Genomic DNA, 13,083 nt, shown 5'->3' with positions numbered 1-13,083 from the left:
GAAAATGACCCGACACTGCTGGGCAACGCCACTGTGGGGCTCTGTCTCAGGCTGACTGCTCTACTACTAAACCTAGTACTGATACTGCAGATTCTACTACGAGTACCGAGTCTACTACTGCTGATACTGCTGATACTACTGCTGATACTACTACTACTACTACTGATACTACTGCTGCTGATACTACTGATACTACTGCTGATACTACTGCTGATACTGCTGATACTACTACGATTACCGACTCTACTACTGCTGATACTACTACGATTACCGACTCTACTACTGCTGATACTACTGATACTACTACTGCTGATACTACTACTGATACTACTACTACTGATACTACTGCTGATACTACTGCTGATACTGCTGATACTACCACGACACCGACTCTACCACTGCTGATACCACTGCTGATACTGCTGATACCACCACCGCTGATACCACCGCTGATACCACCACTGCTGATACCACTGCTGATACCACCACCGCTGATACCACTGCTGATACCACTACTGCTGATACCACCGCTGATACCACCACCGCTGATACCACCGCTGATACCACCACTGCTGATACTACCACCGCTGATACCACCACCGATACCACTGCTGATACCACCACCGATACCACCGCTGATACCACCACCGCTGATACCACCGCTGATACCACCACCGATACCACCACCGCTGATACTACCACCGCTGATACCACTGCTGATACCACCACCGATACCACCGCTGATACCACCACCGCTGATACCACCTGCTGATACTACCACCGATACCACCGCTGATACCACTGCTGATACCACCGCTGATACCACCACTGCTGATACCACCACTGATGATACCACCACCGCTGATACACACCGCTGATACCACTGATACCACTGATACCACCACCGCTGATACCACCACCGCTGATACCACTGCCGCTGATACCTGCTGATACCACTGCCTGATACCACCGCTGATACCACCACCGCTGATGATACCACCGATACCACTGCTGCTGATACCACTGCTGATACCACACTGCTACTACTGCCGCTGATACCACCACCGCTGATACTACTGCTGATACTACTGCTGATACTACTACTGCTGATACTACTACTGATACTACTGCTGATACTACTGATACTACTGTTACTACTACTGCTGATACTACTACTGCTGATACTACTGTTACTACTGATACTACTACTGCTGATACTACTGATACTACTGTTACTACTACTGCTGATACTACTGTTACTACTGCTGATACTACTGTTACTACTGCTGATACTACTGTTACTGCTGCTACTACTACTGCTGATACTACTGCTGATACTACTGCTGATACTACTGATACTACTACTGATACTACTACTGCTGATACTACTACTCACGCTCCTCCCACAACCCTTAAACAAACCTCTATGACGGAAAGTCGAACACGTTCGTTATGAAAGTTCCCCATACCGACTATGAACTGGGACGGACTGGTTTCCAGTAATGTGCACCTTACTACTGGAGTGAGCCACGACACAAACTGAAGTTACAGACACTTTTCACACCGGGGACGAAACGAAAATGCAGAATATTCACGTTAATATTTCGTATTTCGCTTTTTATTGTTCAAAACTTTCACAACAAGTCCGACACGAATATTCGCGTCACACAATCATCGATTCATCGTTGTCACGGATGACAGTGAATTAAATGGCGTAGCGGTGGAATAATCAAAAAGTTATGCAGTAAAAAAAAAAACGTGTCCAATAATGTGTAGAAAGGTTACAATGCATACACTGACGTCTGAGGAAATCTATTGATCACGTGAGCAAAAGTCATTATTTTATTGGTTGGCTTGTTTTCCGAAATTTGCAGAAATCGAAGTAGCTGCAGAAAACAAAAACCCGCACGGTGAAATCCGAACGTTTCGGACTCCGTAGGCTCAGAGAGACCGATGGACTCGAAACTTGACGCGTTTGGTCCGAAAAGGACTTTTAAAGTTTACTCGCTGATATTTTTAATGCTAGGGATATTTCAACTTCTAAGTTCTTGTTTGAACAGTTTCCTGTAGTTTGAGAAAAACTACAGCTACTACTCCTACTTCGCTATCATGCCTTTAACTGCTGCTGTTAGTAGTGCTACTATCACTGTTGCTGCTCCTCGTGCAGCGAATTTGCTCCTGCGACTGAGGCTACAGTTGTTTTTACAATCACTATGAATCTGTACTGGACTTGGAGCGGCCTTATTTTAATACCCCGCCCCCCTTTACTCTCATTACCTTGTTCTCTCTTGTGACCTGGGAAGGGACTGCAGATGAAAATGAACTTTAAGCTAACTCTGGTACAATACATCAAATACACTGTACACGGCCCCTTTCCGAATAAAATAAATAAATAAATAAATAAGCTTGTTCTTTTTACTTCGTTTTATTTTTCTCTGCGGCAGCTATATAGCATGACCACGACGTCCCTTTATTGATTATCAGGTTTATCTGAGAGGAACAGGAAGACTTACTTTCAGAGTTTTGTTTGTGTATTTTAAATCTCAGTGCTGCAGAAACTGTTGTTCGTGCTTTCATCTCCTCACGCCTCGATCACTGTAACGGCCTGTTCACTCGTCTTAATCTAAAAACTCTGACAGACGGCAGACTGTACACGACTCAGCTTTATTTCTCTTGTTGTGAAGCACTTTTAATAAGTGCTCTATAAATAAAGTTTTATTATTATTATACTTGTAACCCTTGACAACATATAATCAACCCAACCTTATTGTGCATGAACTTGGTGACCTGGTCTGTTCTGTTACTTTAGTCTGTTTATTTTGTCTTTATGTTCTACTAAAAGCAACCAAATAAAGTTTAAAAAGCACTGTGACTGCTACCACTGTTACGGATACAAATACTACTGCTAGTACTAACAGCATTGTTACTGCTACTACAGGTGCAAGTACTACTACTGCTGCTTGCTACCACCAAGTGCTAAAACAGCTACTGCTAATAGTGATCCTACTCTGGAGGCAGCCAGAGCTCCCAGTGGCATCACTCAGCACAGGTAAACATCACCGACATGTTTCCACTTAAAGGGTTAAAACACATCAACAGCCAGAAACACAAAATACCAAGAAGCTGCAGGAAAACAAGCTCTCACCAAAAAAAGGTAAACACACGCACACGCGCACACACACACACACACACACACACAGGCAGGAAACCTTCAAAAAAACCCGTTCACAGGTCAGTTGGAAAATCAAAAAAAGCACAACGAGAGGAGAAGAGATGAGTAGAGGCAGCACAGAGCAAACAATGTTTTAGTGCCACGGAGCAAGGCATGAGTGTTTGCTTTGGTGCGCTCCTGCCCCCAGCCGGAGAGTGAGCGAGTCACCTCATGTGGGCCACAAACACTGATCTGAGGGGGGTTAGGGTTTGGAGGCGGGTCTTACAGGGACGCACCTGTGGCTGAAAGGTGGGTCGAGGCGTCAGTCTAGGAGGAGGGACAAACTGAGGAACTTTGATTGGCTGCGCGGTGGTGGTGGTGGCCTGCACCTGAGACAAAACCACAGCAGATGTGGATCTGTGGATCTGTGCTGCTGTTACACTGACATGTCCGCTGCTGTTAGTTTACCTCTCCAGTATCTACAGGACTGTACTCTGTCTGCCAGTAACAACACATAACCAAACGTTTGTGCACAACAACAGAGGCTGGGAGAAACTGAAGCCTTGCCCGTTTTCTGCTTCAGATTATATTCTGGGTTGTTTTTTTTGTGTGCATGTATTTTAAAGATGTTTATGGCACGGACTTAAAGTCCCGTCCAGTGAAAAAGCAGCGACGTTTGAGCTTCACTGTGCAGAATGATGTATGTGCAGAGTCTGACACGAGAAGGCTGTTTGGAGCCAATCAGGGTCCAGTATGAAACTTACACAGTGCGATGTGGAAACCAGGTCACAAACACTGAGAATGGACTTTCCATTCAGGAGACATCAGCTGTTAGGCTTCAGAAATGAACAGCGATTGTCCAATCGTAGCTTAGCAGCGGTAACTAGCGACAGCAGGTGTGTCAGTGTTTGTGTTTCTCCACATGTTGAAGTGGCGTACATGGAGCTGCAGTCACAGAGATACTCTGTGTACAAAGAGCACAAAACCAAACCAAAAACACAACAGCTAAAGCGTAAGGAATGGATTCAACTGTGTGTTCATCTGTTCTCTGTAAGCTGCTAACGTTAGCATGTCCAGCTTACTATCTTCAGTAGTAACTTAGCTTTACTTTCGAGGCCAAGAGTTAGCACTTCACTAGCTAACTACATTATTTTGTTACGTTCACGACTGGAACATCCACTCTGTGGGACTCTATCCTGGATGATATCAGCGTTCAGGCTAACGTTAGCGGCTCGGTCTTGATCTTTATTTGATTTGTGGGAACTTTATGCTCGTTACCCGAAACAACGATATGTTTGTCAAACATATCCGTTAGTCTTTTCGCTTGTAACGTTAAAAATGAAAGAAATAATAAAATAAAAGTTATCTTAAAAGGTCCAGCGTGGAGGGTTTAGCGGCCTCTAGCGGTGAAACTGCAGTTTGCAGCCATGTGAACACCGCTCGCCTCGCCCTCCCCTTCCAGGCCTGCAGGAGAAACTACGGTGAAGCGAAACTCGAGAAAAACATGAACGGCCCTCTCTAGCGCCAGTTGGTTTGTCCGTTCTGGGCTACTGTAGAAACATGGCGGTGCAACATGGCGGCCTCCGTGGAAGGGGACCCGCTCCCTCTGTAGATATAAAGGCTGATTCTAAAGTAACGAAAACACAGCGATTCTTATTTTCAGGTGATTAAACACTGATGAAAACATACTTATAAATATTATATTTCTGCCGACAGCTGCTCCTGAATGTGACACGCTGGAGCTTTAAAACAAAATAACATTATAACACAACGACTAGCTAGCTCTACACTGCAGTACAAAAACTATGCCGTCAGCAGGAGATGATGTTTCCCATTGTTTTCAGCTAACATTAGCTTAATTAAAGCTAGCTACAGCAGATAAAATGTGCTAGCGACAGCAAAACTTCAGCAAAAACGATGATCACCGACTGTAAATGAGAAGCTGCTTTTGTCTTCTCCTGTGTGAAACCAAAGACGGTAAATCTGCCACAGTTATCGCTTTAGATGCCGTGCGAGAACAACGACAGACGTGGCAACAACAAGTCTTAGCGAACAGTCATTTGCCAACTGTGCTGATGGTGCTGGTCTTTGAGGGGACGGAAAGGACCACAGAGTCCAAAATGGAGAAAGCTATCATATTAGCTGTGTCAAGTATTCACTACGTCACAAATCTTCCGTCTCTTTTTGCGAGGACGTGTGGATGAATTTTGGCCGCGCCACTTTCAGGACGTTGTCGCTACGTGACATTTAGACCTGTACGAGCCCTCTGTTGTTTTACATGAACATGTGGCTACGTGAGATAAACATGACCCACATGACGGGTACAGAGAGCTGCTGCTGGAGCTGTCAGTTCGGCTACTAAACAGGCCACCACTCGCACCGCGGCCTGCTCGAACACTTGCCATGTGATTAGAGAAACATCCTTCACTCAGAGCAGGGACACTTTTCAGCTCGCTAGAAAACCCACATGTCTACAGACTGCTGTCAAAATGCTCGTCTACATTCAGTAGCTCTCCTCAGCTCTACAGATGACAACACATATAAGTCAAGATTAGAGGAAGACGATGACGATGCACAGCGGCGGGAACCGGAGGGTCTTACCACCATGGCGTTCTTGGACACCAGTCGCACGGGCTCTGAGCTCTGATTGGTCAGCTTGCTGGTCACCTGCAGGTTGATGGGGGCGTTCTGCGAGTCGGGTCTGGTGATAGCCGTGGTTACCATGGCGACAGTGGCCGGGCGTTGCGGCAGGACAGAGCCGGGCAGGGTGGGCGTGGCGGCAGCTTTCAGCACCAGAGGTAGAGTCTTCGTGGTGAGGACCGGAGTGACTGTCAGGGTCTGTTGAGGGAGAATTTAACCCACGAGACGGAGCAGAGGGGCGTCAAAGGGACCTACTCTGATTCGCTCATGTTTATCTGTCTTTTACAAGCAGTGATTTTATGATGGACTGTTGTTAGTCATCGTTGGTAAACTTTTTGTCGTCAAGCCTGCCCTGCGTACTTCACTGTGGCTGCAACAGATTTCTCTCTGCAGCATAACCTCTGAAAACAGATGTTTTAGGGGCCAAACAACATGTTCAATTTAACTGCCGATCCTTTGGAAATGTAGGTATCACTCACACGGTTTTATTTATATATGCACAGATGGAGAAATATCTGTTTCAGAGTTGATGCAGTTTAGAATGAGTGGGAAATAAGTGTTTATGCAACCTAACTGACATAGTTTAACATTACTGGTGTAACGTGTTGTAATGAATGAATTAAGGATTTATTTCGACCAAACCAGAGCTGGTGACTGTTGGAACAGTGGAAACACTGACAAAGACGGTTTTGGTGAGTTTTATTTTGTTTCTGTCCAGTTTGAATCCAGTGTGTTTTACGATGAACTGCGAGGTAAAATGACTGCTTTTCTCAATGGAGTCTGGTGCGCCGTAGCGCCCGTTTGTTTTGGTCTGAGATGCTGGTGCTCTAGTGCATTTAGTGGCAGCGAATGTCGCCCACAGCTCCTTTAAACTGCATTTTAATCAAGTTTCAGGTCAGAGATGTCGCCCTACTCCACATCACCTCTTTTACTCTTCGCTCTGAACGGCTCAGGTGTTAGCATGCTAACGTTAGTTTTGTCAGTTTGTTCAGTTGGTTCCACCCGCAGTTAGCGGCCGTAGATATTTAGTAACAGCGAATCTGTACGTGAGAACTAGTTAGTGAGCTGCGACCTGTTCTAATGCAGTGACGATAAAACTCCACTGACGTCAGGACTAGTTCAGGCTTGAACTCAGGTGCTGCTGGCTCCAGGTGAGTCACCTTCTCTCTGTAAGTTACGTCAGCAGGTTTCTGTATCGGCTGGCCTCTTCTTGCAGGGTTTTTCCTCTGTGGTGTGCACGTAAGTCTTTTCGGATTTAAAAATACATTCTTTTCTCTTAAACAATTAACTTCATAAAATGGGCCAAAGCCTTTTCTCTGACTGTAAATAATAACCTGTAAATGATTAATTAAGTTCACCGCAGTGTAATATTAAATCTACTTACATTCAAAGAGAGATGATTGATTTATATGGAAATTCAGTCCCTATCCTTTGATTCATTAAGATGTTTAATTTCTTAAGTTGTTATGAAGTGTGTGTGTGTGTGTGTGTGTGTGTGTGTGTGTTTCCTACCTGCTGCAGTCCTCCAGGTATCTGCTGGCTCTGCAGCAGGCCGCTCGGCTTGATGTCGCCACCTACTGGAGGAGTTTGGATGTGCAGCTGCAGCTTTGCCTCTGGCTCCTGCTTCACCAACAGCTCCTTCCTCAGCTGCTCCACCACCTTCTTCTGCAGGAGGAGAGGGGGGAGAGAGGGGAGAGGGGAGGAGGAGAGAGGAGGAGAGAGGGGAGGAGGAGAGAGGGGAGGAGGAGGTTAAACGAAGACAAACAGACTACATGTTCACAGCAGCAGGATTTCTGCAGAAGAAGCAGCTCTGAATCTCTCTGTATTAAACTCAAACTTGTTTCTGTCTCGTCCATTTTGACAGCGAGTGGATGGAGGAGAGAGGAGGAGAGAGGAGGAGAGGAGGAGGAGGAGAGGAGAGAGGAGAGAGGAGAGGAGAGGAGAGAGAGGAGAGGAGGAGAGGAGGGAGAGAGGAGGAGGAGAGGGGAGAGGAGGAGGAGAGAGGAGAGGAGAGAGGAGGAGGAGGAGGAGGAGGAGGAGGAGAGAGGAGGAGGAGAGGAGAGGAGAGAGAGAGGAGAGGAGAGAGGAGAGGAGAGAGAGAGAGAGAGAGGAGAGAGAGAGAGGAGGAGAGAGAGAGAGAGAGAGGAGAGAGAGGAGGAGAGAGAGGAGAGAGGAGGAGAGAGGAGGAGAGGAGAGGAGAGAGGAGGAGGAGGAGGAGAGAGGAGAGAGAGGAGGAGGAGGAGGAGGAGAGAGGAGGAGGAGAGAGGAGGAGAGGAGAGAGGAGGAGGAGAGGAGAGAGAGAGGAGAGGAGAGGAGGAGAGAGAGGAGAGAGAGGGGAGAGGAGAGGGAGAGGAGAGAGAGAGAGAGAGAGAGGAGGAGGAGGAGAGAGGAGGAGGAGGGAGGAGAGAGGAGGAGGAGGAGAGGAGGAGGAGAGAGAGAGAGAGGAGGAGAGGAGGAGGAGGAGGAGGAGAGGAGGAGGAGAGAGAGAGAGAGGAGGAGGAGAGAGGAGAGAGGAGAGAGAGAGGAGGAGGAGGAGAGGAGAGAGAGGAGGAGGAGAGAGGAGGAGAGAGGAGAGGAGAGGAGAGGAGAGAGAGGAGGAGGAGGAGGAGGAGAGAGAGAGGAGAGGAGGAGGAGGAGAGAGAGGAGGGGAGAGAGGAGAGAGGAGGAGGAGGAGAGGAGGAGGAGGAGAGAGAGAGGAGGAGGAGAGGAGAGAGAGAGGAGAGGAGAGGAGAGAGAGGAGAGAGGAGAGGAGAGAGAGAGAGAGGAGGAGGAGGAGGAGGAGAGGAGGAGAGAGGAGAGAGGAGAGAGAGAGAGAGAGGAGAGGAGGAGGAGAGAGGAGAGAGGAGGAGAGAGAGGAGGAGAGAGAGAGAGGAGGAGAGAGGGAGAGGAGAGAGAGAGGAGAGAGAGGAGGAGAGAGGAGAGAGGAGGAGAGGAGAGAGAGGAGAGAGAGAGAGGAGAGAGGAGAGAGGAGGAGAGAGGAGGAGAGGAGGAGAGAGAGAGGAGGAGGAGGAGGAGAGGAGGAGGAGGGAGGAGAGGAGGAGGAGGAGGAGGAGGAGAGGAGGAGAGAGAGAGAGGGGGAGGAGGGAGGAGAGGAGGAGGGAGGAGAGGAGGAGGAGGAGGAGGGAGGAGCGAGGAGGAGGAGGAGGAGGAGAGAGGAGAGAGGGGAGGAGAGAGAGGAGGAGAGAGGAGAGGAGAGAGGAGAGAGGAGGAGAGGAGAGAGGGGAGAGGAGAGAGAGAGAGAGGAGGAGAGAGGAGGAGAGAGAGAGAGGGGAGAGAGGAGCGAGGAGGAGAGAGGAGGAGAGGAGGAGAGGAGAGAGGAGGAGGAGGAGAGGAGAGAGGGGAGAGGAGGAGAGAGGAGAGGAGAGAGGAGAGGAGGAGAGAGGAGAGAGGAGAGGAGAGAGGGGAGAGGGGAGAGGAGGAGAGAGGAGGAGAGGAGGAGGAGGAGAGGAGAGAGGGGAGAGGAGGAGAGAGGAGAGGAGGAGAGAGGAGAGAGGAGGAGAGGAGAGAGGGGAGAGAGGAGAGGAGAGAGGGAGAGGAGGAGAGAGGAGAGGAGGAGAGAGGAGAGAGGAGGAGAGAGGAGAGAGGAGGAGAGGAGAGAGGGGAGAGGAGAGAGGGGAGAGGAGGAGAGAGGAGGAGAGGAGGAGGAGGAGAGGAGAGAGGGGAGAGGAGGAGAGAGGAGAGGAGGAGAGAGGAGAGAGGAGGAGAGGAGAGAGGGGAGAGAGGAGAGGAGAGAGGAGAGAGGAGGAGAGAGGAGGAGAGGAGGAGAGGAGAGAGGAGGAGGAGGAGAGGAGGAGGAGGGAGGAGAGGAGGAGGAGGAGGGAGGAGGAGAGGAGGAGAGAGAGAGGAGAGGAGGAGAGGAGAGAGGAGGAGGAGGAGAGGAGGAGGAGGGAGGAGAGGAGGAGGAGGAGGAGGAGGAGGAGGAGAGGAAGAGGAGAGAGGAGAGAGGAGAGAGGGGAGGAGAGAGGAAAGGAGGAGAGAGGAGAGGAGAGAGGAGGAGAGGAGGAGGAGGGAGGAGAGGAGGAGGAGGAGGAGGAGGAGGAGGAGGAGAGGAAGAGGAGAGAGGAGAGAGAGGAGAGAGGGGAGAGAGAGGAAAGGAGGAGAGAGGGGAGGAGGAGAGGAGGAGGAGAGAGGAGAGAGGGGAGGAGGAGAGAGGGGAGGAGGAGGAGGAGGAGGAGAGAGAGGGGAGGAGGAGGAGGAGGAGGAGAAGGAGGAGAGAGGAGAGAGGGGAGGGGGAGGAGGAGGAGGAGGAGAAGGAGGAGAGAGGGGAGGGGGAGGAGGAGGAGAGGAAGAGGAGAGGAAGAGGAGAGAGGAGGAGAGAGGGGAGGAGGAGAGAGGAGAGAGGGGAGGAGGAGAGAGGGGAGGAGGAGGAGGAGGAGGAGGAGGAGGAGAGAGGGGAGGAGGAGGAGGAGAGAGGAAAGGAGGAGAGAGGAGAGAGAGAGGAGGAGAGAGGGGAGGAGGAGGAGGAGGAGGAGAGAGAGGAGGAGGAGGAGGAGGAGGAGGAGGAGGAGAGAGAGGAAGGAGGAGAGAGGAGGAGAGAGAGGAGGAGAGAGAGAGGAGGAGGAGGAGGAGGAGGAGGAGGAGGAGAGAGGAAAGGAGGAGAGAGGAGAGAGAGAGAGGAGGAGAGAGAGAGGAGGAGAGAGGGGAGGAGGAGAGAGAGGAGGAGGAGGAGGAGGAGGAGGAGAGAGGGGAGGAGGAGGAGGAGGAGAGAGAGAGGAGAGGAGGAGGAGGAGGAGGAGGAGGAGGAGAGAGAGAGAGAGAGGAGGGGAGGAGGAGAGAGGGGAGGAGGAGGAGGAGGAGGAGGAGAGAGGAAAGGAGGAGGAGAGAGGAGAGGAGAGAGGAGGAGAGAGGGGAGGAGGAGAGAGGGGAGGAGAGAGGGGAGGGAGGAGGAGGAGGAGGAGGAGAGAGAGGAGGAGGAGGAGAGAGGAGAGGAGAGGAGGAGGAGGAGAGAGGAGAGAGAGGAGGAGGAGGAGAGAGGAGGAGGAGGAGGAGGAGGAGGAGGAGGAGGAGGAGAGAGGAGAGAGGGGAGGGGGAGGAGGAGAGAGAGGAGAGAGGAGAGGAAGAGGAGAGAGGAGAGGAGGAGAGAGGAGAGAGGAGGAGGAGGAGGAGAGGAGGAAGAGAGAGAGGAGAGAGGAGAGGAGGAGGAGGAGGAGGAGGAGGAGGAGGAGGAGGAGAGAGGGGAGGAGGAGGAGGAGGAGAGAGGAGAGAGGGGGAGGAGGAGAGAGGAGGAGGAGGAGGAGGAGGAGGAGGAGGAGAGAGGAGAGAGGAGAGGAGGGAGGGGAGGAGGAGAGAGGGGAGGAGGAGGAGGAGGAGGAGGAGAGAGGAAAGGAGGAGAGAGGAGAGGAGAGAGGAGGAGAGAGGGGAGGAGGAGAGAGGGGAGGAGGAGGAGGAGGAGGAGGAGGAGAGAGGGGAGGAGGAGGAGGAGGAGGAGGAGGAGAGAGGAAAGGAGGAGAGAGGAGAGGAGAGAGAGGAGGAGGAGGAGGAGGAGGAGGAGAGGAGGAGAGGAGAGGAGGAGGAGGAGGAGGAGTGTTTCTGGGATCATATAGTTCTTCATCTCTTCACATGTCATATCTGACTCTGTGACCTTTGACCTTTGACCTTTGGCCTCCATCTTGCTGTAGTTGTAAGAAAAGGAGGAACGGCAGCGACAAACCTTTTGATCTTAGGATCAGATATTTCAGCGATGAGTCTCGCTGTGACCTCCGGAGTCACAGCGTCACCTCCTCATCGCATCACAGCTGACATATTAAAACCCAGTGATCCGCTGTTTAACCTGCTTGTGCTGTGGGTCGTAAGGCTTATCCCAGCATGCACTGGGAGAGCGGCAGCGTTCGCCCTGGACAGGTTGCCAGCCGGCAATCATATCACGTATTCACATTCACTTGTGACATACTGTATGTCGTAAGAGCGCCGAGCCAGCGCTGCACGGTAACGCTCCGCTGGAAGCGACAACAGCAATAAATAATCAAACGCCTTAACTTTTGATTACTCCCGTACGCCGCCGCGCCGCCAAATCTGTACCGTTCTTATACGGTCCGCTCGACGAGAGCTGCTCCTCCGATCTGCTGCATCGGCCGTTTGTGAAAGACGAACGGAGAGGCGGCCCGAGCGTCCGACTGCAGACCCACAGCGGCAGATTCTCATCAAAAGGTCAATAATCAATAACTGTTGCAGCTGTGACACTCAGCCCTGCTGCAATCACTGCTCTGATCTGATTGGCTGCCACTCATTACGAGACTGGAGAGATTAACAGAAGAAGAAACGGGAGCGCGTCGTAACGTGGAGCGCAGACGCAGACAGTCTGCGCGCACACTGATTCAGAAACACAAAGACAAAGCCCGTCTGTTGCTTAGCAACACTCGACTCTCAGACTCATGAAGAGGCCTGAAAGGAAAAACCAGACCCGGTCCCCCTTTCAGAGAGCAGTCTGACCCGCGGCCTGCAGTTCATAACGTGCACGGCTTTATCTGCTGATAACTGATTTGTGGTACTCCGTCTGAAGAGCTAAACGGCGTCGTGCTCTTTAACCGAAACAATCAGCGGGACGCCGCCGCCGCTGCGAGGCGGAGTCCTCGGCTGTGACACTGTGCGGGTATCCGTCCAGTTGAAACTCGTCCACGGAGTAAACGAGTTAACGCAGTAATTTGAACACCAGCGGTTTGCTGGTTTAACACCGTCAGGTGAACTGGGCTGGGAGTTCGTTCTCAGGGTCTCCGTCAGAAAAGGACAGGAGAAGAAGAAGCACAGATGATGAGGTTTGAGGTCACCAGGGGCGACGCATCTTGGGACTTGTGGTCTGATGACAGTGTCAGCTGACTACAGTACAAATGACTCTCTGTTCAGTTTGCAGGAGGCGATGTTTTTATCACAGATACACAGCTGTTGTGTCGCAGCAGCCAATCAGAGAGCGGCTCGTTTAGAAATGGTTATGACGGGTCAGTGGCGGCTAATCTAAGTCCCAGGTTTCACGTCTCGTTGTACGCACAGAAGGTTACGACACGACCGGCTAGTTTCGGTCTCTGTACAGAGATATAACAGGGCTAGCAGTTTCCCCCCGTTTCCAGTCTTTAAGCTAAGCTAGGCTAACCAGCTCTGTATTTACCACACAGACACTGGTTTCCATCTCAACGCCTAACTCTCTGAAAGAACACAAATGTGTTGAAGTACTCCTTTAAGTTTTCAGAACTAAATCTGATGCAAAGCCTCCACAAGACATCGTGTAATCCTGTGTAATGTCTGTGTGTTAGAGACAGAAACATGCGAGCTGCAGCCAGCAGCCTGTCGATCATTTCTGT

The 13,083-nt window shown here is 50.8% G+C and overlaps 1 protein-coding gene across 6 annotated transcripts in view; it reads right to left on the bottom strand.

Annotated features, from left to right (window-relative positions):
* The window catches only part of phf21ab (PHD finger protein 21Ab), a 43,571-nt gene that overhangs the window by 15,241 nt on the left and 15,247 nt on the right, over positions 1 to 13,083 (bottom strand). For 3 of the 6 annotated variants that reach the window (XM_044192267.1, XM_044192263.1, XM_044192264.1), the window contains exons 7-9: positions 7,304 to 7,456; positions 5,753 to 5,989; positions 3,448 to 3,540 (exon numbers count right to left, since the gene is read on the bottom strand). In XM_044192267.1, the coding sequence (XP_044048202.1) occupies positions 3,448 to 3,540; positions 5,753 to 5,989; positions 7,304 to 7,456 (483 nt within the window). The remainder of the gene's footprint in view (positions 1 to 3,447; positions 3,541 to 5,752; positions 5,990 to 7,303; positions 7,457 to 13,083) is intronic. The other 3 variants (XM_044192269.1, XM_044192265.1, XM_044192266.1) reach the window with 1 other exon arrangement.

Source organism: Siniperca chuatsi, linkage group LG4, assembly GCF_020085105.1.
Source record: "Siniperca chuatsi isolate FFG_IHB_CAS linkage group LG4, ASM2008510v1, whole genome shotgun sequence".
Taxonomy (NCBI): Eukaryota; Metazoa; Chordata; class Actinopteri; order Centrarchiformes; family Sinipercidae; genus Siniperca; species Siniperca chuatsi.
The sequence above is the reverse complement of the archived record's forward strand: the minus strand, read 5'-3'. Positions and strand labels throughout refer to the sequence as shown.